Source organism: Diadema antillarum, unplaced genomic scaffold (genome assembly GCF_040938485.1).
Source record: "Diadema antillarum isolate AM-2024a unplaced genomic scaffold, OU_Dant_1.0 seq00001573_RagTag, whole genome shotgun sequence".
Lineage (NCBI taxonomy): Eukaryota > Metazoa > Echinodermata > Echinoidea > Diadematoida > Diadematidae > Diadema > Diadema antillarum.
The window spans coordinates 967,911-995,679 of NW_027272293.1; the positions used below are offsets into that span (position 1 = coordinate 967,911).

Genomic DNA, 27,769 nt, shown 5'->3' on the forward strand with positions numbered 1-27,769 from the left:
TACAACATTTGATGTTGATGGATGCAATTAAGATATTCATCCCTATAGTAATAGGTAACTGTGATGTGGACTTAAGCATGCGCAAAAGAAAAGATCAGTTACAGACCTTGATTAAGACTAAATGACGGTTCGCTTGTTTTAATCGGACGGCAAAGTTTACTAGTATCATTGATACAAACTAAAATGGGTCTTGTAAATCAAGACAACTTAACATATAAAGTACAGTGTACTCAATGTACTAGTAATTTGAACAAACTCACCATTCACGTTCGTCAACGCAACGTGCGTTGCGCTCCGTGGGATCCTAATTTTAGGCGGGACTGCACGATGTAAACAAAGCCAGAATACAGAGTACAGTGACGACTATCCGCGTGTCCTACTCGTTTGTTTACGTTTTTATAAAGGAGCTATAGAAAAGAATGCGTACCCCCAACCAGCCAACTACTGCAGTAAACTATGATATGATATTGCAGGAAAACTTATTCAATGCGACGAGCTGATGTCTACATACTCCGTACTTTTTAAAGCAAGAATCTACTAATGGTGATTTCTTATCATCCCTGTCAACCCACTTATTTGAAGTGCAGTCCAACATTCCCTAACTAGTGGTATTGAAAATCAAAGCCCATTTGTAACTGTGCCCATAATTGCCCTAAATCTCCTACACACACTGACACACATACTAAGAATGAAAAAGGTGAACAAAATAAATGCTCTTTGACAAATATTTTCTGCTGCTTTCTGATTTTCGTCCACTACCCAGTAGTTTCGAAGTATTTCAAAATGTGTTTTTTTTCTTTATCAGACACTAAATGGTAAAGATTTTGTGATTCTTTTTTTTTTAACAGCCCTCGAGTTGTTTCTCTTTCCGCGCTCCATATCACCCTCTGCTCCAAGTTTAGCTTGCTCTCTCCCTCTCTCTCTCCCAATGCATGCATACATACATGTATGTATATATTGGGATATACCAGGGAGGCGAGATCTTCCCACCTCCTTGGATTTTAATACGAATGATTCCATGTGTGTAGGTATACGCATTCTTTCCGTTCTTCTCTACGTTGGCATCTGTCAACTTGGTCAATGTGTCTTTCTCTGTAAGCCTATATATGTCTTTATCTTTTCCAATTTCTTAATCTTATCTTCATACTTTCAGCTACGAATGCTCCTTCAACATTTTCTTTTGGAAATTGCACACCATAAATTTTGGTTTCAATCAATATCATTATCATCATTAATGTTCTTGTTGTTATATTATTATCATCATCATCATTATCTAATCTGGAGAAGGTTTAAGGCATCGAATCTTTGAATTGTCCTCTTTTTATACATTTTTTGTTGTTATTAAAGTGAGTTCTCTATAGAGCATACGCGATGTATTTGCTAAGTAATGCATGTCAAAATGTATGCCAACCACACAGATAACGCTCAATGAATACTCTAATGGCACTGTCATCATACACGGTATCGATAGTGTTTAGAGATCAATGAACGGTTTTACCTGTATTTTGTGTAACCAAGGAGCTTCATTGGTGTAACCAGGGAGGTGAGACTCACCTCCCTGGTGTAACACAACTAGCATGGCGTCGTTACGCGGGTTCGAAGTTCCCGTCATCAGTGTCATTCGCCAGTTACTAGTACATGTACATACTAGGAAATTTGTAGTAGATCCATTGCGTCATGCACATCCCTGAGCGCTGGGAGACTCACTGCGTGTGGATGTGGACAAAAATGACCGGATACATGCAATTCAGGGGACAATGCGCGCAACAACAGAGGCCATCGATCAAATCTGCACGATGGCGGGATAACCGCGTTTGCTGGGAATTACGATGCTCACATGCATACACATGAAAGTTGTCAGCCCCGACAAAATGTCAATCTCCGACAGTTACCATATTAACAGTCAATGAGCAGAGCTTCACAGCCAATCAAAACCAAGGATTTTATACTGAAACTGTAGAGACTGACAACTTGTCAGGGCCGACAACTGTCATGAAACGGTCCCCAGATGACTATTTTGTTTATGTTTATGATCACTCAAAGGCCGGTGGCCAGATACGATGTGTTCAAAAATTGTCTTGCCGACTAAATCGGCTTTCACAATATACCGTATATATGTCCCAAAAAAAAAAAAATACAACGGGGCCCTACGCAATGATATCTTTAAAAATATTGCATCAATCTAAATACAAATTCAGGGTATGGAACTATAACTCATTGCCCACATCTTACAGAAAACCCCATTCGATTTGCTTCAGTGGTCAAAGAGAAATGAGGAATTTTGTAAAGGATGTCGGGAATCTCTTTTGTCCAAGTTCTGTCTATAGTTCACACACAAAATCATCGAAGTGCTAAACTTGAAAGAATCAGACTCATGACATGCTTTACTACAATCCCCATTTCTCTGTGACCGCTTGACCAAATCGAATTGGGATTTCTGCAAAATAGAGCTAAGATGTTATATTTCAAGACCCTGAAGTAGCATTGAAAAAAATAATCATATTGGGTGTTATCAATGCGAAAATCTGATTATAATTTTTATGGGACATACTGCAGTATGTCCCTCAAAAATTACAATCAAATTCTCGAATTGATAACATCCAAAATGATCGACCTGTCTCAGTGCTACTTCGGGGCCTTAAAATATAACATCTTAGCTGTATTTTGCAGAAAACCTCATTCAATTTGGTTAAGCGGTCACAGAGAATAATGTAGATTGTTGTAAAGCATGTCATGAGTCTAATTTTTCCAATTTTAGCAATTCAATGCTCTAGTGCGTGAATAATAGACAGAACTTGGACAAAAGAGATTCCCGACATCCTCTACAACATTCCTCATTTCTCTTTGACCACTGAAGCAAATCGAATGGGGTTTTCTGTAATCTGTGGGCAATGAGTTACAGTTTCATACCCTGAATTTGTATTTAGATTGATTCTCTATTTCTAAAGATATCATTGCGGGGGGTCCCGTTGTAAGTTTTTTTTGGGACATACTGTATAGGTATACCTATTTGATTGCATGGTATTTACACACCTGTATAGGCTTTTGTCGAGGTATTTATATAGATTATAGAGCTAACAGTTTTACAGTTCCTCAAATTGTTTTTATAGGATGATAGGGTGTGCATGTTGGCGCGCGCGCGCGTGTGTGTGTGTGTATGGTGTGTGCGTGTGCATGTGCGCGTGTTTCTCGCAAATGGCCTCGATTTGTTTTTTCTTTTGAGAAATGATGGAATATTATGCCCAGTTTTGAGGAAATCATATCCCTGTTTTACCGGCTTTTTTGCGAGAAGATATGTGTGTTAAAAAAAACCCGCATTCCTTTCTTTGATTAAAAAAAAAGTTACAATGTAAGTTTGACATTATTTTGCATAATGTCTGTGTTTAGTGCATTTTTCCTTTGTATATAGATTGACATTATTTTGTACAATGTTTGTGTACCCAACGCAGTTTGTCTTTGTGTAATGTTTTGTTTCTACGAACGTGAACGTGAATTTTGTGATATGAAATTGAACGAAATTCGAATAAAGAAAAAAAAATAAAGAAAAAAAAACGGTGGAGTATATGAGAAAGAGAAAGCTCTTAGAGAGAGAGAGAGAGAGGGGGGGGGGAAGTATGCAGCATGGACTAAGAATAACTTATATGCAGCATAGCAAAGGAGGTGCCAGGCGTGCTCGCCTAGTACCTCATTGGTATAGCACTGGTGCATGTATACGTTGTACTCAGTGTGGTGGCTGGCTGCTTTCGGTTTCTAACATGCAGATAATGTACAGAGCCAACCACTGGATAAGTGATGATGTATCAGTATATTCAGGATGCGAAGAATAATAGTAGTAAGCCTACTTATTTCCTTGAACGAATTATTTTAGTTATGCTAAATTCGACGAAATGATATCCTCCTTTTCCTACTTCAGTATTCCATTCGTAAGAAGGCGCAAGGGGTTCGAATAACGCGTAGGCCCTAATCAAATACCAGCATCTTAAAGTCACTTAGTATACATGACGGGTGCACCTGTACTTTTTATCTAGTATTTAAAGTGATAGACTGTATGTCAGCCATGTTAGTAAACGTTCAGTTATTAAACTCTGGTGATAATCTCGCACATGGTCATAATAGGTAGATGCAACTCAGCGATATTGACACCTGTGTGATGTGTGTACTGATCTCCATGTATAGTGCATGTAGCTCATCATGGTAGCTCCATGATGTGAGTGACAATTAAAATGGAACAATGCTATTCCCGAAGATGAGTATATTTGCCCTTCAACAATACCACTCAGAGGCGGATCCAGGAATTCCGTAAAGAGGAGGCGCCTTTACAAAATTAAAAGGGGAGGGGGGGGGGGGGCGCACGCACCACCTTTTTTTTCTTTTGTTATAAAAAGAATAAAGGGGGCGGTGTGCCCCCTGGATCCTCCACTGCGATTGCAGTGTCGTTAATGACAACATCAGACTTATTATAATAAAATTGACACAAAATAATTTACATACTCTTCTCCGAATAGGTGGTGATGATGACGAAGGTGATGATAATATACATTTATTATGTACACGTATAGCATGTTTAGTTACTGTATACAGTATAGTCGCATAACTAATTTTGTATGATAATAATCAAAGAGAAGAAGTGGTAAAAGAAAAAAAAGGAGAGTAATAACAATAATGACTGATATTTCTGTCCCGATCAGAAAAATTGAAATGTAAAGTGTGACGTGAACGGAACAAAGTGGTTCCTTATATTTTTCGACGTAGGTTATGATTATAACTACGGCATCATCATAATGTTTGACATAAAGATAAAAAACACAAACAAACTAACAAACAAACAAAACAAAACAAATTAAAAACAGTCACGACTTTGATGTGGACACAATAAACACACAAAAATGTTACTTGGTACAACACACACACCACAAACAAGGTCATCACCACCAATATGCACAAACACACACACACACACACACACTTTACTTTACTTACTTACTTTTACTTTTCCGGAACGATGGTGTAGGACAGAGCCTGTTCATCGATCAGGTATCTCTTGATGCTCTCTTTCCAATCAAGCAATTATTGTCCAGCGCTGTTACCCTTCTAATACAATTAACAGCGCGTATTTGTGTTATTACCAAAGTTAATGGCCTATGGCAGGAGTTGACAGCTACTGGAGACCAAGAGCACGTACAATGTATCACGTACCAATACACATGTAATGACTATAATCAGTCATAATCAAACACAACATCTTTCCAGTGCTTGTCTAGCCTATTCTTAAAGGCATTTATGGAACAAGCAGAGACCACTTCTTCTGGGAGAGAGTTCCACATACCAACAACTCTGTTAGCAAAGAAATACTTTCTGACATCTAACCTTGCAAACCGTTTTCCCAGTTTCCAGAGACTCCAATCCAAAGCACATTCTGATCTGGAGATTCTCCCGCCTGAAACCCCTAGCAAACGGGAGACTCCAAGTTGATGTGTGCGAAGCGCGAAATTCCTAGGGTTGGAGATGCTCTCTGGTGCTATTTAAGGCTTATTTTTACCACGTGTTCGTCCATTACTATTATGAGAGAACATGTCAAACTTTGTGTGATAGTGTCCATGTAGATTGTACACATCAATCATGTCCCCTCTTTTTCGCCTGTAACTGAGAGATGGCAGTGAAAGGTGATGTAGACGATCAGAGTAGGACAAATGCCTAATCCCCAGGATCATTTTAGTCGCCCTTCTCTGAACACTTTCAAGTCTTCTTTGTTCACCTATAGCTTGAAAGGTGACCACACAGCTTGACCATATTCCAAAATGGGTCTCACAATGCCTTTAAACAAGAGCCTAACAGTATCCTCATCCAAATATGTAAAGGATCTCCTAATAATTCCTAACAACTTATTTGACTTTGCAACAGCTTGGGAAATATGGTCCTTGAATGTCAATTGTGAGTCCACTAAAACACCCAAATCCTTCTCAGCTTTTGTTTGAGCCAAGACAATTGTGTCAGACCCTTTCTTCATGACATATTGGGAGTCTGAACATGACCGACCAATTTTCATTACAACACATTATTTGTCAGGGTGGAAACGAAGCTGCCATCTATCTGCCCATGACTCAAGTGCCTCTAAGTCCTCTTGCAGCTGCTCAGTAGCTCCTGGCTTATTCTGAGCGCACATACAACTTTGTGTCATCTGCAAAGAGTTTTGAGCTAGACCGAACACAATGTTGGGAGGTCATTTATGTACACTACAAACAGAATCGGGCCAAGTACACTCCCTTGTGGTACTGCACTTGAGACAGCTGACCAACCTGATTTCTGACCACTGACCACGACCCTTTGGCGTCTGCCAAGTAAAAAAGATCTAATCCAAGCAAGGACTTTGCCCTGAATGCCATATGCCTCCAATTTACAGAGCAAGCGCAGGTGGGGAACGGTATCAAAAGCTTTCATTAGATCCATATACACAACATCAACAGTACCACCCTCTTCTAGTACTTGTGTCCATTCATCCAACACTTCCAACAAGTTTGTCATGCATGACCGCCCACCAATGAAACCATGCTGATGATCAGAAAGAAGATCATTCCTTTGGAGATGATTAACAACTTGCTTTCTCAGCAGGCTTTCAAACAACTTACACACCACACTGGTTAAGCTTACTGGCCTATAGTTTTTTCCATCTGCCTTACTACCCCTCTTGAAAATCGGAGTCACGTTAGCACTCTTCCAATCCTTTGGTAAATTACCTGTTTCAAGACTCTCCTTAAAAAGGATGGCAAGAGGTTCAGAGATGACATCTGCTAATTCTTTAAGTATGCGAGGGTGAAGATTATCAGGTCCCGGGGATTTACTCGGTTGGAGATTGTGGAGCAGGTCAAACACATCCTTAGTCGATATGGCAAAATCTGAGAGTGGATGGTCAAACTCAACTGCCGGTGGGTCCGGCATATCCTCCAGATCCTCTTGTGTAAATACTGATGTGAATACACCTTGCAATACCTCTGCTTTCTCTTTGTTTGAAGAGGTGATGCTCCCATCACTTTTCTTAAGATTGGCAACAGACTCACGAACAGTAGTCGTCGATTTCACATACGACCAAAAAGCTTTAGGGCACTGTTTTGATCCAGATGCTATACGACTTTCAAAGTTACGAACTGCTTTTCTACACGCCCATCTGGCTTGATTCCGTGCACGAGTGTAGCACAGTCTTTGCATATTGATATCATGACTACTGTACTGTGAGTTATAGTCTGCACTCTCAACATATCTTGCAGCTTTCTAAATTGTCTATGTTTTTCCCTTACTAGATTGAGAGTGCTAGCATCCATCCATGATTTCTTCTTCTCGCCTTTCTTAAGATCCTTCTTTGGTGTGTATATCTATCTCGAGTACAGAATTTACCTTTTCTTTAAAAAACAGCCAGGAATCATCCACAGATCCTGAACCGAGTTCCGCCTCCCAGTCAACGGCACCAAGGGTATCCCGCATTGCGTCATAATCTGCCTTGTTGTACAGGTATTTTACTTCCCTTCCAGTTCCATCATTTCCACATAACTTCATCTCAAAGATAAGGGTATAATGATCACTTTTTCCAATGGGCGCTGAGGTTGTGATGCCAGATATTGACTCTTCCATACTAGTAAATACCAGGTCCAGAATATTTGCACGTTGTCCCGACCGGTACCTGGTCGGTTCAGATTGATGTTGAACAAGGAAACTGTCTCTGGTGCTTTCTAGAAACTTAAAGGCACTATGGTCTGCACTTACATTGCATGACTCCGTACTCCAATCAATTTCAGGGAAATTGAAGTCCCCTAAAATCAAAATCTCGTGAAAGTTATGTGATCCAATATTACTCATTGTTGAAAACAAACATTCATTCTCTGTTTCACTGCTATTTGGACTGCGGTAAAACAGCCCAATAAGAAGATTCTTCTTGTCACTAAAGCTTATTTCTGGAAATACAGCATCCCTATAATCGTGAAGACAAACCCGAAAACACCTCAGGTTTCAAATAACAAGAAATATACAAACACTCACCTCTACCATCTTCTTGCAGATTGTGAAATACCTCATACCCATCAAGCTGAATTTCAGCCAAAGACAAACTGTAATGTGAATTTTTAGGTTTAACTTCTGTAACACCAATAACATGTGGACAATGAACAGATATAAGAGCTTGTAACTCATGCCTCTTATTATTTTTAACAACGTATCTACATTAGTATATATACACTTGAGATTATCTGCGTGCCCTCCTACTTGCCGATCTCTGGGAAGTCTTGACGACTAGCCAGATCCGGCATCTCTGGAACCTGCCTCTCCCGAGGCGGGGTTTGACTTTGAGGCACCTGTGCTGTGCTCTGAGGCGACACACACACACATCAATATTATTATACAGTACAGAATGATACACACAAGGCGGGTGCGATGACAACGCCGGCCGGCCGGTCGACTCGCTCTGCGTGCCCCCGTATTATAAGACCAGGCGTCCACTAGGGTGCGGACAAGACGCGGACAAGACCCGGAATGCAAATTTGGTATTCCGCACTCCTTCGGCAACCTGTCCGCACGTTCCTGAACGTGTCCGTCCGCTCACTGTCCTAAACATGTCCGGGCGTTTCCGCACCTTCGGGAGAGAGAAAAATTTCCGCGTCCAAATTTTGATCGAGACCAAAATTTGGACGCGGAAATGAACTTCCTGACACCTTCGGCGACTTGTCCTGACGATGTCCTGAGGATGTCCCGCTTGTCCGGAACCCTTCCGCTCCTTCCGCACACGCTCCGGAAAGAATCCCGCGGTGTTGGGAAGCTTCCCGAATGAAAGCGGAAGACACCAGGAATGTTTTAGGACAGCGCGGAGCCGATGCGGATCTATATATGCAAGTGTCCGGAACCGATGCGGAAATTTTGTGATCCAGACACGAAAATGTCGACACTTTCCACGAGCGTCATGCCAATGAAACGCAAAATGAGCAAGAAGGGAGGCGAGGCCCCCATGCAAATATCCCCATCACAGGCACACCTTTCGTCTAGTGATGAAGAACAGGTAAATCTAAGGAATTTCCGGTCCCTGAAGGCAAAGAAGAAGGTCGTAGAGACTGTGCCAAAAGCAACCAGAAAGAAGTGAAATCAGCCCCCTAACTTCCTAGTAAGTTTGTTTTGATTTGATCTTTTCAGAAATTATTTTTCATCTGAGTGACTTTCCTGTTTCCTATTACTTACTATTGTACATTTTCCTTTATGTTGTTTTCGTATTTTATTTGCAAACAAACTAGGTTGTCCCATGTGACAGCCCAGCTGAAAAATCACAAAAGTAGGTGGAAGTACGCTCAGAAAAAAAAACATATAATTTTTGGCTAAATGTTAATGTATTATATAAACATTAACAAGTTGTTATTCATACGTAAATGCTTTCTAATGATGCAACATATTAGAACAAAAGACAAATTCATCACACTAAAAAGCATGAATTCAATTGCAAAGATATACCTGTGGTCTCATTACAATGTAATATCTTTGAAGCCCAAAATAAGAATGAAAGCTAAAGATGATGGAGGAAAATGAAGAATTTTCTGTCACTTCAAAATTCAAGTGAAATGAGAGAAAAAGCAATAAATCATGAACTCGAAAAAGTGTTAAATTTCTGTCTTTCTTTTGTTTTGTTTTTTTGCTGAATGTATATATTTAAGTACACATTAAGCATCACAAATCATTTCAGAAATATTCTTTACCTGAATGATTTTCGTAGTTGTTATTACCTAATAATTTTTTCTTCTCTTTTTGTTTTAGTTGCAAATAAACTCGATTGTCCAATTTGACAGCCCAGCTGAACCCCCCAAAAAAAGTACATTAAAGTAGGTTAAAAATATTTCCCTATTTTTACACTTCATTGACAATAGGCTAGTAAGCTCTAAGCATGAAAAAAAAATTATCGGACTTGAAAATGTTCAAAAGTGATCAAAATAAGAGAGGGTTAGAGATGCACAAGGGTAAATGAGAGAAAGAAAAACAAATTTAATGATTAGGATCATTTTGGCATGCTCTACAGAGGTATCAGACAAAACATGCATATCACGATGGATAAATCAGGTCTAAAAAAAGGGAATAAAGAATATATATATATATATATATATATATATATATATACAATGTGTATATATATGGTTCAAAAAGTTTGCGAATATCATCCATGTGACTGTAGGCAGAGAAAAAATTGTTCTCCCAGATGAGACAAATAAAAAAAAAAAAATGAGTCGTCAGCCGACATGCAGACAATCCTATTCTTCGACTTTTGGTGGTCACATTTATCAAATAATATTGACCAATCATATTGATATAATATCAGCCGCTACTGCGGAAGCACTACAAGGAGCATCAATGACGACTAGCAGTCAAAATGAGGAAAAGTCAAAGTCAGCGCCAAATTTATGCCTTTCCATTTTCCTGGTATTGTCCGCAGTTTGTCCTCATGCCTAACTTGTGTTGTCCGGAAGGCATCCTGATTGTCCGCGTTCATTCCTGGTGTAATCCTAGATGTTTCCGCGCTGCCCGGCTACGATTAGCATATTCCGAGGTATTTCGCGCTCTTCCGGAGTGATTCCTAGGAATGTCCGCAGTCAGTCCGCGGACAGTCCGCGGACAGTCCGCGGACAGTCCTAGGAATGTCCCAGGACAAGCCGATTCACAAAGTTATTCCGCGTCTGTCGCGGACAGGATGCCGAAATAACAAAATTTGCTTCCGCAACCCTTCCGGGGCTTGTCCGCGCCCAAGTGGACGTCCGCCCATAAGCGCGTTTACCCCACAAACCTGTTGGCCGGCGAGTGGAGCGAGCCGCCTTTATCCACTCGTTCAGGGATGTGTACTTTTGTCGTTGTTGTTGCTTTATATTCTTTGACAAATTTGCGTACAAATTTGACGCAGAAAATACACACGGCACCAAGGCAAGCCTCGTTAATATTAAGTAACTATTCTTATTCTACTTGGTTACTTAATATTAACGAGGCTTGCCTTGGTGCCGTGTGTATTTTCTGCGTCAAATTTGTACGCAAATTTGTCAAAGAATATGAAGCAACAACAACGACAAAAGTACACATCCCTGAACGAGTGGATAAAGGCGGCTCGCTCCACTCGCCGGCCAACAGGTTTGTGGGGTAAACGCGCTATACGGGGGCACGCAGAGCGAGTCGCCTTGTTTAAAGGCTAGCCGGTCGGCGGCGTGGGCGTTTCACCGCAGAGAACATTCATTGTATATTGTGTGCCTTTATACTCAATTCCTATTCACCATCTTCCCCTTGCGTCGAGTGCTGTCCGACATTTTGAGCTAAATGCGGATAAATATGACGTCACACACACGTCATCCAGTGCTTTAGTGTGCATGCATTGATTACAATCAGCGATGCGTCTTTGCCCACGCGGCTTTTTTCTTCTTGCTTCCAAAATAATGAATTCGCAATCAGTTTGACATTCATATCGACTTCGCAATTAGCCTATACTGCATTGATCTCCAAAGATGAATGATATGAAATCTATTCGTTAATACATGATTTTGCCCGCAAAACACGAATATAGGTTACAATACGTGCTTTGCCAACAAATCACGAATGATCATGCTTCACCTAATGATAATGGGTTTAGTTACCAACGGGTATCCATATTACTTACGGGGACTATACATTCAGAGATTTCGTTATTCAGCTTTAAAACGTAAACAAAATTGTCATTCATGGAACATAGGAACATCAACCCGGTGAGCTCGCAACACGTTTCATGTAGATATCTTTGCTTGAATATGTTGAATTATTCTGAATCCAAAATATTACATTATAGTCAACGAATCACACAGAGTATTTATATAATATAGATCATGATCGGGGAATATCATTTGCTAAATCATTCATTTACACAAAGTAGTTTTATGTATAAATCAATAGGAAGATTAGGAGGCCATTTTTATCTGCCCATTATTTCATTTATAAAGCTATAAGTAAATATTGTGACCAATACTATGATCGCAGTACTGCTACAAAACTGTTGCTGTTTTATGTAAATGTATAGTCTAGAAAGCAGACATTAAAGAGTTCGTGGAACAAGTTCATAGTATACATACATTACTATGTAGGTGGTTATATTTATGTTATGAATAATCCTGTAGCAAAAATAATAAGGCCTCTTAATATTTTTTCAACAAAATATGAGTCAATTAAGAAATGACATTACTACCTCGCATTATACACACACGAGTATGACAAAATAATATTTTGTGATACGCAGATAGTATATAAATCTTATATGTATATATTGATATTCATATATATACATATATATATATGTTTATATATTTATGCATATATACAAATATATAAACATATATATATATATATGTATTATATATATATATATATCATACAGTATAACAAATGGGTACAACTTACGGTGCTCGAATAAACTTCGTGTTTTGCAAGTGTGACTGCGGCTATAATACAGTGCTCTGCGACGAAAACACACTGTTAAACTTTCATATTGTTTGGCACTATAGCTTTTCTTGCTATTAGTGTTTACAGTTTACAAGAAAGCAGAAACCATTTTCACGGTTTATAGTATATATGGAGTTCACTTATACCCTTGCAACATGATTATATAACCAAGGAAGTATAAAAGAACGTTCAAACTCCTTGCTATAACCAAAGAGGCATAGATACTTCCTCAAATGAAATGTCTCTACCACCTCAAATGAAATGTCTCTACCACATGGTTTTCGTTGTGGATATCAGGTGCGCGGGTATAATAAAGATCAATGTACTTTTTACTGGAAGTCACCGTATGAGAACTGATAGTTGCGTTTGATTTCAGTCCTGATTCCTGGTGTGTAATGAGCTAACCGAGAGTACTAGTATAATATTATGGTGTCATTTTACGTCGGGTTATAATGAGTGCCGTGTGTATTATCTGGACTTTATCCAAAAATTATATACGCGTACCAAAATGACCGTTATATAGCCAATGGTATAGCTTCCTCATTGCTCCGTGTATTACCACATTAGTTTCTTCCCCTCATTTAGGAGGGAAGCTTTATATATTTTGCCGTTGTATATATTTACCACGTGACTGCAGGCAGATTACTCGAAAGAATAGTTGTCTTCCAAACAAAAACGGATCAAAAATATATCTCCGACAAACTATTTATTATAGATGGACTATACAATACAAGCATCAGTCACTGGAGACGGATTAATGCGCGGCGACATCGACCATTTTGAGACGCGTCCACGTGGTCGTGCCGGTCGAAACGCATACAATGTGCGTTTTATGATTAGCATGTGTGTTTTGGGCATACGTTCGTAGCTGGAAGGTGTGTGTGAGAGAGAGAGACATAACAGTCTTCACAAAGATAAGAGAGATATACTAGAATATCCGTCCCCCCAACACACACACACACACACACACACATACAGACTTCACATTATAAGTGAACACTGAAGCCACAATAGCCATGTATACTATATGGTTCTTACTTTTTTACGGAATAATATTAATAAAAAGAATATTCCACTAAAGATCTGTACCATAACATCGTTGAACTTCAATTCTACATAGTTAATTATGCAAAAGCTTCAATTGTGTTAGAGGGGAATACTCTCCTCGAATACCCTCCCCTTGCTTGGTCACTTGTTTTCACGCTTGCATGTTTCCCAAAATATTAAACATGATTACTCTTGCCCCTCCCCCACAAAAATTATAATCAATCAATTTAAAAAAAAAACCCTACGTACGGCTATGCATTAATTGACTTTACTATTCGCAATCATCATTTACAGCATACTCAAGTATCTAAAAAATATATATAAACTGATCTCGTTCTTCACCATGTGAGTCAGAATTCGTCGTTATGAATATGGATTTTTCGTCACTTACCGTTTTCATCTGTTGATCGAGACGCTGGAATATACATTTCAGCCGCTTCATCTCTGCGTTTCCAAGCGGAGACCGACAAAAATTCCAACAAGGTGCGATCCGTGAAAAGAAAGAATGCGAGTACGGTTTGTTTTGACGAGCAGGTTTCACCCAGTGAGGGTTGTACATTCATTTATTGCATTTATCGATCCACGTCTGCGATTTGTCACGTGGTCGGATTTCTCCGCACAGGAATATAAGTCCTTCAACGTCAGCAATTAGGGATAAGTGCGGGTACTCGGGAACCTTTCATGACTCGTTAATGGCGGTTAAGATGCAGCAGCTTTGCGTCTACATCTTCTCTGGACGAGTCAAATTAGCCGTTCTAAAATGGACCAAAGCGGAGAAGGCAGTGATAATCAGCATGACGTGCATCCCACTCCACTCTTCCATTATTCTCCCCGGGCGACTCGGCGCGTTTTCACTTTCACCGCCACTCACCATTTCCCATCTCAATCACGGTTGACTTTGTGTTGTGGAGCGCGCTCAGGGTAAACGGGTTGCAAGATGTGGAGGAATGATTTATCAAAGATTAACCCCGATGACCGGAGGAATCGGGACAAGGTTTGGAGTGACACTAGTCACGGAAGGCAAAGATCGTGACGTACTAAGAGATAATCAGAAGGACGTCAAAGGAAACATTTCTAAATAAAGGGTGTTTAGGATCAAATAAATACCGTTATTCAAAGAACTGCGAGGGAGATGTGTTTGCCTTGAATGCAAACAAAGTGAGAGCAAAGATGAGTAAATGTTAACAAAGAGATTGATTTCATCTCACAAATGTGACTTCAAGTAAAATATTATGGCAAACTGGAACAAGGAAACTGATGATACAGGCAAAAAATACTAATACACATATAAACAGCGGTTTTTATATTGCGCTTTTTTTTTTTCAACCTCTCGGCGATCGGAGCATTCCACGGATATACAGCATTACACAATCGCCACGGAGAGGGAGCATAAAATTATATAGGCCTTACCAGCAATATCATATACGTAGTACTTTTATGAATTTGTCAGTAATTATGCAAGGATGGGCAAATTGTAGTGTGATGTGAAGGCCCGTGACTATATCAAACTTTAGTTATACAGAAATAAATCGCAATGTATTTTTCCCTTCAAATTGAGAGAGAGAGAGAGACAGACAAAAAAAAAAACCAACAACAACAAAACCTTACTTCCAAGCAAAGCAAGTGGTGTGGTCAGGATGTCATTAAGCTTTCCAACTAGACTGTGGGCCTACACAAGGCGACTAAAACAACAACAACAAACAAACAAACAAACACAGAAAATTGAGAGCAAAGACAAACGCAAATACAAAATAAAGAAAAAATACCTTTGTCTCTTTCCCTAACCTCTTCCAATAAATAGAACCTCATTTATGAGCAAGAATACAAGGCCTGAAGAGCTATGCAAAGAAAAAATATTTTAAAAGGGTACATTTTCATTTGGTATGGGAATCATTTAACATTTTGTCCGGGAGAAGTTGCTAAAACTAACAGGATTAACAAGTTAATAAGTAAAAGATTACATCTGGTCAAAATTCCACTATGTTCACAAAATCAAAGAGAAGTCACATCATGACAGTCATTAAATCATTGCATCAGTCTGTTTTATATGGTGACAGGAAAATTAATGCATTGGAGCCACGCACATTGTGCTTGTGTGTGTGTGTGTGTGTGTGTGTGTGTGTGAGTGTGTGTGTGTGTGTGTGTGTGTGCGTGTGTTTGTGTGTAACATAGAGCATAGAGTATATAAAATATATAAAAGAAGTATATAAAGTATAGAATAATTCATGTGCACTCATTGACAGGAGATACTACGTTTTGTACATTCATTTTGTTTATCAAAAACATTCAAGCAGAATGTACAGCAATGAATGAAATCAAAATAATGCAAAAACAAGGAAAAGTAGAAATTACGCGGTGCGTAACATATGTCCCCGCCGGAAGTAGCATTTTGTAACAAAATGTGCAATATAGGTAAAAAATCAAGGTCAAAGGTCAAAGAAGTCAAAGGTCAAAATTCTGTGTAGAAGTTTTGAAGCCCTCACCTAGTGCCATCACATAAAGCAAATGGAATCGAAATTGGGTTAGAAATGGCGAAGGAGTAGCATTTTGTAGCCAATGTACAATATAGGTCAAAAATCAAGGTCAAAGGTCAAAGAAGACAAAGGTCAAAATTCTGTGTAGAAGTTTTGAAGCCCTCACCTAGTGCTATCACATAAAGCAAACGGAATCGAAATCGGGTTAGAAATGGCGCAGGAGTAGCATTCTGTAGCAAAATGCACAATATAGGTCAAAAATCAAGGTCAAAGGTCAAAGAAGTCAAAGGTCAAAATTCTGTGTAGAAGTTTTGAAGCCCTCAACTAGTGCCATCACATAAACCAAATGGAATCGAAATCGGGTTAGAAATGGCGAAGGAGTAGCATTTTGTAGCAAAATGTACAATATAGGTCAAAAAATCAAGGTCAAAGGTCAAAGAAGTCAAAGGTCAAAATTCTGTGTAGAAGTTTTGAAGCCCTCACCTAGTGCCATCACATAAAGCAAACGGAATCGAAATCGGGTTAGAAATGGCGAAGGAGTAGCATTTTGTAGCAAAATGTACAATATAGGTCAAAGGTCACGACTGAAATTCTGTGTAGAAGTTTCAAAGCTCCCATGTAGTGCTATCATATAAAGCAAACAGAATCAAAATTGGCTCATAAATGACAGAGAAGTAGCAAATTGAAGATTTTGATCACACACGGACGCACACACGGACACACAGACACACGGACGGACGGACGGACACACGGACGGACACACGGACACACACACGTACGGAGCCCGTTTCATAGTCCCCTGCTCGAACTCGTTCGGCGGGGACAACAAAATGTTATGAATACATCCTTGTTTTGGTCATGAAGCTGAAAACATATAGCTCCATGTTTTGGTTAAGAGAAAGCCTGTCTGCAAGTCTATGTTCACTTTAACTCTGTGATGGCGCGAATTCACAAAGGTGGTACAATTGAAACAATTGACAATTTGTATGGAGTGCCAAGTGTCGCATGACCTATTTAACGAAATCATAATTTCATCGACAAAATGACTGATTTTGTAACGAAATAGGCCATGCGACACTTGGCGCTCCATACAAATTGTCAATGGTTTAAACCATGGTTCCAATTGTACCGCCTTCGTGAATTTGGGCCTACAGGTGCAAATATGGCTAAAACATAAAGTTATGGGCAGCCCTTCACACATCTTATAGCACTACAGTATATATAGTAGCCTGTAGGCCTATACATAACATCCTTCAAAAGAACTTCTGAAAAGTAAAGTTTGTGTATCCCTCTTGCAACCCTGAAAATATGATTCCTGTCACAAGCTGGTATTGTACAAGGGCAAGTAATTCAGACCTTTCCTCAAATGATAAAAGCAGTTTTGTTTTTTTTTTTTTGAAGAATGGATAGGGGGACAATACTACAGATTTCCAATAAACATTATATTCAGATGCGGAAAAATAAAATCAAACCATTATTCTTGGTACAAAAGGGGAGTGTCTTCTTGGGGGACATGGAGTTAGTTTTTTGTAGAGACTCCAACCCCAAGCACCTTCTGATCTGAAGACTCTCCAGCCTGAAACACCTAGCAAATGGGAGACTCCCAACTTGATGTGTGCAAAGCGCATATCACGAGCGCGAAGTTCCTTGTGGCTGGGGTCCAGGGCCCATTTAAGGGCCCTGGAAGCTCTAGAGTTTTAGATGCTCTCGCGTGCTATCAAAAGGCTTATTTTTCAACATACGATTGCAGTAAGTAAGAAATCATTTCAAGCGGGAGACACAGAGCCAGGACGGGAGAAATTACATCTCAAGCAGGAGAAAGGGAGATTTTGTAAAAATGGGCTTTCAGCGGGAGATCTCCCGTCGAAAGCGGGAGGGTTGGAGTCTCTGTTTTTGTTTCTCTTTTAAGAGCTCTAAGGTGAATTACATATCAAAGATTTCAATCATGATGTTGGGAGATGTCATTTTTCAACCATGCAAAATTTTATGACATTACAACCTTAAAAAAAGTATTTCGAGAAGCAAGATGCATAAGGAAAGGTGCAAATGAAATATAGGTCATGCCAAATCATCAAATTATTAAATTTCACTACTACGAGTGTATCAATATTTCTAATTGGAACTTACTAGACTTCTTGGCATTCATCCTCGTTCACATGATCACATTTTTGTCATCATCATAATCACATTCACCAACCAATATACAATAATCATGCTGTCACTCTGTCAAAGGGCAGAGTGTGCACATTAATTACTGGATCAAAGCATCTCTAAAGAGAAAACAGAGAATCAAGATGGTTGGTGTTTCAACATTGTGTCTCCTTTATTGTCTTGCCGTAGCAAAAAGTTTCCCGCCCAGGACTCTGAACAATAAAATGTTCTGCTTTGGAAGTAGAGGTGAACATCATTTGAATTCTCATGGTTCACTGATGACACTTAAAGGGAACATAAACCCAAAGAGCAATGTGGATTGAGTGAAAGCAGCAATATTAGTAGAACACATCAGTGAAAGTTTGAGGAAAATCGGACAATCGATGCAAAAGTTTTGAATTTTTAAAGTTTTGGTATTGGAACAGCTGGATGAGGAGACTACTAGAGGTTATGAAGTATGAGTGGACAACAATACAAAGAAAATATGTATAAAGGAAATTCAACAAGAATTAGCTTTTCTAGCATTATGAAAGGGCACTTGACTAACCGCTTTCAGAAAACATGGGGAATAATTGCTACCCTTAACATATGTCAGTATCAAGTTGATGGAATTTGTAATTTTCATGAAAAATGAATTTTGTGGAATTTTCTTTATATTGTTGTCCACTCATACGTCATAACCTGTAGTAGTCTCCTCATCCAGCGGTTCCAACACCAAATCTTTATAAATTCATAACTTTTGCATCGATTGTCCGATTTTCTTTGAACTTTCACTGATGTGTTCTACTAATGTCGCTGCTTTCACTCAATCCACATTGCTCTTTGGGTTTGCCTTCCCTTTAATGATTACTCTCGTTAATCTACTTTCACAGCATGTGACCTTGCACAATGGAATGATCAATGATCCCAAACCACAGGTTTTACACTCTCACAGAGCATGGCTTTCCTTGGGAATGTGAATTTTCATTTCATTTGTTGCAAAACAAATTTTCTAAAATGCTGTACTATTTTGGCCAAAGTTACATAACCTTTGACCTTGACATCTCACTGTTCACCTTATCATTTCCTCCAATTATTGTCTACATATCTTTATCTCTCTTACTACATTAAATCACAAGGGAACACTGCTAAGAATGACATTTTAAGCCATAGTTAAGCATTTGAGGCCTGAAATCTAGCAAAGCGAATCTGCAACTCATGCAGCGTACCTGAACCTAGTGTCATAAGAAGCCATCAAATGTTTTATTTTTATTTTTATTTTTTTATTTTCTTATTTTTTTTAAATTTACTTATTTATTTCTATTTATTAATTTTATTATTATTATTTTTTTTTTTTTTTTTGGGGGGGAGGAGATAATTGTGATACTGAGATATGGGCAGACAGAAGGGAAAACGGCAATCTGCATCACATATCATGCCCTGCATTTAACTTGGGGGCAAAGGCATAAATATCGTGACAGACTGACACAAAAGGATGCCTACATATTTGGCAAGGGGTAGTACCTCCGTCACAGTTCATGTGTCTGTGACACAAGCCCCCTGTGTTTTGAAGCTCTTTTCAATTTACAAACGCTGGCATATTCAGCAATCTTTGCACCTAATAAAAAAGGGTATGTTTTGGCTGGATGAGTCCACAGTTTCTGGACAATAGTTGGTAAACCCATGGCTAACCATACAGTGCTTTCATTGCTCACTGGTACAGATATCTATGTAGAAACCATCGTCAATGAATATAGATTTGTATTCCTATTGGGTTACCACGACCTTCTAGTTGGCACACTGCCACAACTGAGTGGGCTCACTAACTTGCAACTATACCAAAGCCCTTTTTACACTTGTGTTTCTTAACCCGGACTTTCTCTGACCCAGGACTATCGTTAGTCCCATACCAATTTTTTCAGCTTTTTACACTGGCCAATTAGTCCCGTACTATCTCTTGTCCGGGGCTAAGGAGAAAACTGACCTTTTTACACTCGTATTTCTTAGCCCCGGACTTTCCAAACCACATGAATATTCATGATTACGCTGTGTACTGTACGTGTACACGCACGCACCGGCAGCACTTGATTACCTCGTTTCTGATTGGTCAGTGAGGGTCGGACTTCTTCTCTGTCGCTTAGCGCAGGATTATTTTTTCGTTCTGTTTACACTCACTTGCTTGGCACCGCAATTGCGGTGCTAACCCTGCTATTTTGCAGGGCCAGATAGTACGGGATTATCGGTGGGGCTAGCCCACTTTGGCAAAAATGAGTGTAAACAGAAAGTGGGCTAAGGATAGTCCTGTACCAACGGTGGGGCTAAGGCCCCCCCCCCCCCCCTTAGCCCCACTGTTGGTACGGGACTAAGCAAAAAATTTACAAGTGTAAAAAGCCCTTAAGTAATTCAAGGTTGAATGGATTACTGACGGCTGATGAAAAAAGCTTGGCATGTTAAAGTAAAGTGCTTCACACACAAAGAGTTAATATGTTTGACATGCTTTAACAATTCACCTCATACGGAAGACAGCATACTGCTGTGAACTACTGTAAAAGTGGATATTTTCGCGCGACTAATTTTTCGCGCTTGGCCGGGTAAGAAGAGTTTCGCGTGTTTCTAATTCCATGGAATCAAGACATCTCTCACACGAGAACATATGGCGAGCAAAGATATTCTCATGCTTTTATTTTCGCGCTAGTTTCTGGTTGCACGAAATGCGTGAAAATTTCAACAACGCGAAAATTTCCACTTTTACAGTACATTCATAAGGAGAAATTATGTGGCAGTGTTATGAATCATATTCATATGATCATCATCTGAAATGTGGACACATTGTATGTGACTTCCTGGTGATAAGAGTTGTAATCAAGTGCAAGGCAAAGATCCTCAAAAGGATGATAATTAGCAAATACATTGTTTCAATATCAGTTATTGATCTATCAATAAAAGATATTGTTTTCCAGATATTTGATCTTGAACATTATGGTGTGCAGTTTCTGGTGCCTTTCTAAACCATTGGGAGTCATATATAAACTCACAATCAAAGAAGAAAATGCATAAAGTGTACACACTGAGGCATATACAACAATACCACAATTATAAACGAAAGGAATGTATGCATGTATGTTGCACTTCGTTGTAAGATCAGAGCTAATAGATTCACGAGCAGCGCGAAATTTGTGAAATTGAAAGACCTCACGAAATACATGGCATATGCAGTACTTCACAGGTGATGCAAAAATATGTAAATTACAACTCCATAACAATTCTATGCAATGTATATGTTTTCCATGAAATGGACAAGTTTTAGAAATGAAAAGTGCATGGGAGATTTGGCTACTAATCCTTACTGCGTACACATTGGACCCCATGTTGCAGGGACAGTCATCACAGATCTTATCATTTTAACAACTAACCATCCACACTGCTATCTTGACTGCCCCTGAGCTGCACAAGCAATTGGGGTTTGGGGCAAGCCCTGCCACTTGAAAGAGTTTGAACAACACCTATGGCCACAGGTCACTCTCCCCTCCAAATTTTGTCCCCAGACCAACTAGCCTCATGGGGTTGGGAGACAAGTCCCAGTGAGTGTCCATGTTATGTTTTTTGGGGGGATGAATGTGAACATGGGGTGTGCTTGTCCCTGATGGATTCAGACCTCAAGAATCACTTCTCTTCATCTGCCATGATGCATAGAAGTAGAACTCACTGGCACATTTTTTGCTGGGCCGTTTTCAGCCGACCTCATCCCCCTCTTGGCTAGTAGCGTTGGTGAGCTGTGAGAAGCTGCTGGTTTCCTCCCCTGTGAGGATGTCTAGGACTTTAATGGTTGCACCCAGCTGGTATGTGATGATACAGTCAACCGGGGAGAATCCATTGCCTTGTGTGGTCAGCTGGAAGACATTGTTTTGAGGATCCACTCCTATGCACAAAGAACCAAAATACGAACAATGGAAAAAGATTCATGCTGGTGAGATTTACATGATTTTCCAGTTGAATGATAAAGAGAAAAAGTTGATGCATTCTAGTGAGATGTTATTTTCAGTGAGCTGAAGATGATTATTGCAAAACTTTCTGTTTCTACAGTGGACTCCCATAATACAAAGTCATCGGCACCGGCAGTTTCTTTCATGATATCAAAATTTCGTCACAATCAAACGAATAAACAATGAAAATACAAAGAGTCGGTAATGTTGTGGCCTGAATTCTTACTTTGTTGTGACCGGAATTTTGTTGTGTTTGTTATAACAGAAGTGCACTGTATTTCCTTGAAGCACAATTTGGGGATTGCAAATCACTGTATGGCTATGATGGGAGGCGGCAGTATACAAATTTGGTTGTCATAGCAACTTTCAGCCCTCCTATAACATACCTCTGTGACAAAGAGTATAGATTCTATCTATCCCTATTTTAATCAATGTCTTGAAGGGTTTCATAAGCACATGTGTGTGCCTCACGAGCAAAAAGTGGAAAAAACAAACAAACAACAATGTCAGATGGAAAAGCCCTGTAAATAGAAGTGTGGAATGCATTACAACATGTACTTTAATTGATATTCAAAACTTTACCACTGGAAAAGGATTAATCCTTTAAATGATACCAATATCAGAAACCAAGAATGCTGGAACACATGTTTTGAAGTTTCCTGGAAAACTGACCTGTGTATTTAAGCTTTTACTGAGTTTTCTGTTGCAAAGTCATAAATAGAACTTGCTTCACCTTGTTATTAATGAAAACTTCCTGTAGGCTAACCACAATGTGTCAATGAAAGTCCGATATCCCCTTTGTGCACCTTCACAAAAAATGTAATGGCAATAGCTTGCCAGGATGACACTTTACAAAGTTTGACAGATGCTGGTGATTTGCTTTTTTGTTTTGACACAAATTATGCCTACTTAAAGCCATGATTAAAGTTTTTGTCACGCAAATCTCTACAATAAGTGACTAAAATATCTTCTGAAAAAGCTCAAAATATTGTCTAATAATATCACTGTGTGGACTGGCAAATGTCAATATAATGACAACACAGTGCTTATGAAGTGTGTGATTACAAGTGCAATGTTATACCCTTTATTTGTATATGTAGGAATGTATCCATCTTTTTATCATTCATGAAAAAGATAGAAAATGCTTGAATGTCTTAAAGGGAGCTAGAGATGTCGCTATCATGGTGACTGGTGTGCCTCTGTTATCTTGCATTAATCCTTTAATAGGTCTATATTTCTTGACAATATGAGACAACAAGCAGTTTCACATGATTATCGAAATATTAACTGACATATTTGAAAGTTTGAGGGCAAAACTCCACATGAGTTGAGTGTTCACAGCGGTGGGTCCAGGGAGGGGCGCACCCCCTTTGATAAAAAAATGAAAAGGGGCACGTGCCCCCTTTAATTATTTATTGTAGTGACACAAGAAAATTGCGTTTTGCATGTCAGCCGATGAAACCCAAAAATAGCATGAGAAAAAGAAAAATTGCACAGGAGCCCTCTTTTTTATTTTTTTGCTTGTCAGGTGATTAAACCCAGAAGTGGCACCAGAATTTTTTTTTTTGCGACCCCCCCCCCCCCTTACAGAATTCCTGGATACGTCCCTGGTTCATACATTCCTTGGACCAGGTTTCATTTAGACCCCGTTTACAGTGCGAGGTCACCTTCATTTCAGTGTAAATGCGCAAAACGCCAAATGCGAAGCATTTGGCCACGCTCTGGAGGTGGTCTCGGCCGCAGCTCTCGAGGCCGAGCCCGGCCTTTTCTCAGTGTAAACGCAAACTGGGCCAAATGCGCCGCCAATTTTAGTCTGGCTTCCAAACCCTCTGCCTGTACTATTTCGCTATTCAGGATATTAACCCCCTCAACGTCGAAAACTAGTATAATTTAAGGTGGTTTTGTCCGGCAAAGGATTTTTTCCTTCGGCAAAGGCCTTTGCCCGAACGGCAAAAGGGTCTGAAAACCAGACAATACCAAATTGCGTTTGTTTACAAGCAGAGCGCCACTACGACAAAATATTGAAAGGTTTGAATCAAAAGCGCGGCTGAGCCCGGCAGTGTAAACGGACAAAATTGCGGGGCACGGCCTCGCAATCGAGGCTGGGCTCGGCCACGGCTCGGCCCAGCCCCGCAGTGTAAACGGGGTCTTAGAAAGCTGAATTAATTCAAAGAGCAAGTATTCGAGATTTTGAACATTTTCACTTTTAAACCTTTGATCTTCGCCCTTTGATTCCATGGTCAACAACTTTCTTCAAATAATCCCAACTGGAAATACATGTATCTGGTCACATACAATTTTCAAAATAATGCTTTTAGCTATTTTGAAAATATTGGGGAAAAGGTGACATTCTATTACTGGACATAGCCCAACACATGGCCCACATCTTTTCCTACAGTATCATTGTGCATTCATGCATATGTCCCAAGTTTCATGAAGATACATTGTACCTTGAGGCAGTCCAAGATATGGGAAACTAGTGAATTTTTAGCATTTCCACTTCACCTTTGACCTTTGAGATTCCACACCATAGCCCAAACTTTCCCTAGAAAGTCTTTATCCGGTAATGCATTCATTGATAATTTTCATGAAAATAACTTCTTGACATTGCAGAAATATGGGAGAAATAGTGAAAATTTAAGCATTTGACCTTCAGCATGTGCACCCAAATGTTGATAGGCACAGCCTTGTCCACCCATATATGCCAAGTTTCATTTGGACATCCCAAACAGTTCTTTAGTTACACCATCCATTATCCATTACAGATAGAAAGACAGATGGACAAACAGAAGAACGGACAACCAAAAACATAATGCCTCTGGTGACACTTCATGATGGAGGCATACAAATTTGTAAAACCTTACTGGGTAAAATGGCAGTTCTAAGAGATATTTGTTCATATGATTTGTCACTGTGAAAGAAATTGTACTTTTATTGCATTTTGTCATGGAATTTCTGAGAACAATGCTATTGGAATTAATCAATGTTTTGCAGTCATGGAATTTTATACATTCTCAGCTATAGGCACACATTTTCATGTCACCTGATGTATTAAAGCCACTGTTTACCGTTTGGAGCAGTGCTTAAAATGTTTGAGTTAATAAATCACATTTGATGCATATATGTATAGTTCAGTTGTATCACAAAACATCCTACCATATGAAAATTGTGCAATACAGCCCAAAAATATAAAGAGATATCATTAATTTTCTCAATAAACCATACCTGCAAATGGTCTACCCTAGAAACGATTTTGATAAAACTATTGTTCACATTTTGTATATTTAACAATTTACTGAACATTCATTATACTGATTAACATTTTTACATTGGTTGTTTCTATCCCTAACTCACATTTGAGAACTATTTTCGAAGTACACTTGTACTAAAGCTAGGCTTTTGTGTTTTTCATCAGCAAATAGTAAATAGTGGCCTCAATCAATCTCATCACATGCCTTGGATGTACCTACAGTGTATATGAATTCTTCCTGAATCTTCTTCATGGTTCATGCCTTTCACAAAGAGTTGGAACTTCTATGTTAGCCTCTAATTTGGTACTTTAAAAATGATTACCTACTGCTTTCAAACAGCCTGTACATAACCCACCAGCATTTATATTCACGCATTTCTGAGAACACTGGACTTAATTAAAGGAACAGCATATTACACAATACATGAGCAACAATTCTGCTCAAAGTGAGAGGATTATATTACTCAGGAGGTCAGTGTACGCCAACCCTTTGTATGCCCAGTTGAGCTTTCTCTTCAGCACTTGGTTAACTTTTTAAAAACTGAACATGATAGTATGAAATGAGCCAGGCTGCTCAGGCCTAACACATGGCACAATAGAGATTAAGGGCATTAGGATAATCTCTATTCATTGGCAGTTAATCAGTTTCCAGACATCCTCGTCAATTAGCAAGGAAAGCAGTCTAGCTTCCATGGCAACCACCATACAAGGGTATTTTGCAGATAATACAAGTCTCACATATCATTACATATAGGGTTATTTCTAAAACATCATTGCATAACAATTTCATAACACATACATTTAGGATACTTGATAGGGACAACTACATTTGTAACATAAATGCACACGATCATATTTTTTTTGAGCAAACTGGAGGGTCTGCATTAAGCAATCACTGAATTGTTTATGTCTTCAACTGCATTCTTGAACAAATCTTTTTGTTAATGCAATGCAATACATGTCATACAATCAAATGGGCCATGCATAATTTTTAACCTGTTGAGGACGAGTCCCAAGTATACTTAGGCAGGTGTCTATAAGAAATGTGTGTTGTAGCAAAAATTAAACCATCCTCTATGGGGGCAATGCGAATTTCGGACTTGCTTTGTGTCCTTCCTTTTCTCACACAAATAATACGCTTTTCTATTTTGATATCACTTTGTACACACTGAAAACAAATTTGCAAACAACTTGAAACCTTTGTTTACTGAGAACACAGCTTGAATTAGAGCATATTACCATGGACCTAGGTAGGTCCTTGATATTACAGTGAACGTGAGGGCCTTGTAATCAGAAAATCAATATCCTATGCTCCACTACCATGTATACTCAATGGAAAGATTGTCCACTGAAACAAAGCTCCTTCAGCCCACATTCTTGTGCGGTCAAGCCCCCAAACACACCCCCACAAAATCAACCAATCACAGAGCATGATGTCTTGGCAGCCTTCCAAGTTTGTGAGGAAACTTGGCAGACAGTGGGAAATGATGAAGTACTATACTGCAGGACATAGGGGCACATACACACACAGTTTGCCGCTCAAATCAATACTTGGCAACACAGTATTTGTAGTGCGCATCAGTGGTCAGTTGGCCAGTGTGCTGTCTGTAAATGAATGGCATGCCCATTGACCACTGTGTGTATATGTGTATAACCATGTGAGTAAAGATGACGTGTCTTCAGTACCAGGAATTTGCAGTGGGCTAATATTAGACTGGAGGTCTTTCTTTTGTCCAGTGTGGACCCAGCCCCTTTCGTCGTCGTCGCAGATTGGTCACTTTTTAATCTGCATTCACGAGATTGAAGAGATTGGGGACTTCATGCTTACCAAGTACCATAAGCATTCAAGGAAAGCTATGAATTTGTGTGGTAAAGTTCTCCCAAACTGAACAGAAATAAGGAACAGTGAAATGATACAAGGAAACACACATATGATTACAATCAATATGTTCTACATGCCGCTAGAGATATGGGAGCGCAATCGCATTGCATTTATTGCACACTATTCAGGGACACAACATCACAAAACTCACTTCAATATCAATCTAAAAGTTAATTGGTCATAAGTGCTCAAATCTGAAATGTCTTAAAATAACTACCAAGAGTAAGCAATGCAGTTTATCAAATATTGTGGAGACATACTTGTTAAAAGAAAGTTTACCCTGATTAGTGAGCACATATTATGTGATAGTATCATACAATGTAAAACACTTTGAAAACACCAGTGAGTTTGAGGTTTAGCCAAGACTGCAGTGTGAGGTCATTTACAGGAGCAATGCTCAGCGCTACCAAACATTACCAAAGATTACAAAACTACAAAGTTTCAACTTCGTAAAAATCTGACAGAATGCAGAGAAACATGAAAAGTTGACCATTCGCCCATCAGTTAGATATAACAAACACAGCATCCTCTGTACAGG

At 39.3% G+C, this 27,769-nt stretch overlaps 1 protein-coding gene across 1 annotated transcript in view; it reads right to left on the reverse strand.

Moving 5' to 3' along the window:
* Window positions 1–21,631: 21,631 nt before the first annotated feature.
* The window catches only part of LOC139710830 (ATPase SWSAP1-like), a 29,563-nt gene continuing 23,425 nt past the window's right edge, over window positions 21,632–27,769 (reverse strand). The window contains exon 6 of the mRNA XM_071622749.1: window positions 21,632–22,035. Coding sequence (XP_071478850.1) covers window positions 21,848–22,035 — 188 coding nt within the window. The 3' untranslated portion in view covers window positions 21,632–21,847. The remainder of the gene's footprint in view (window positions 22,036–27,769) is intronic.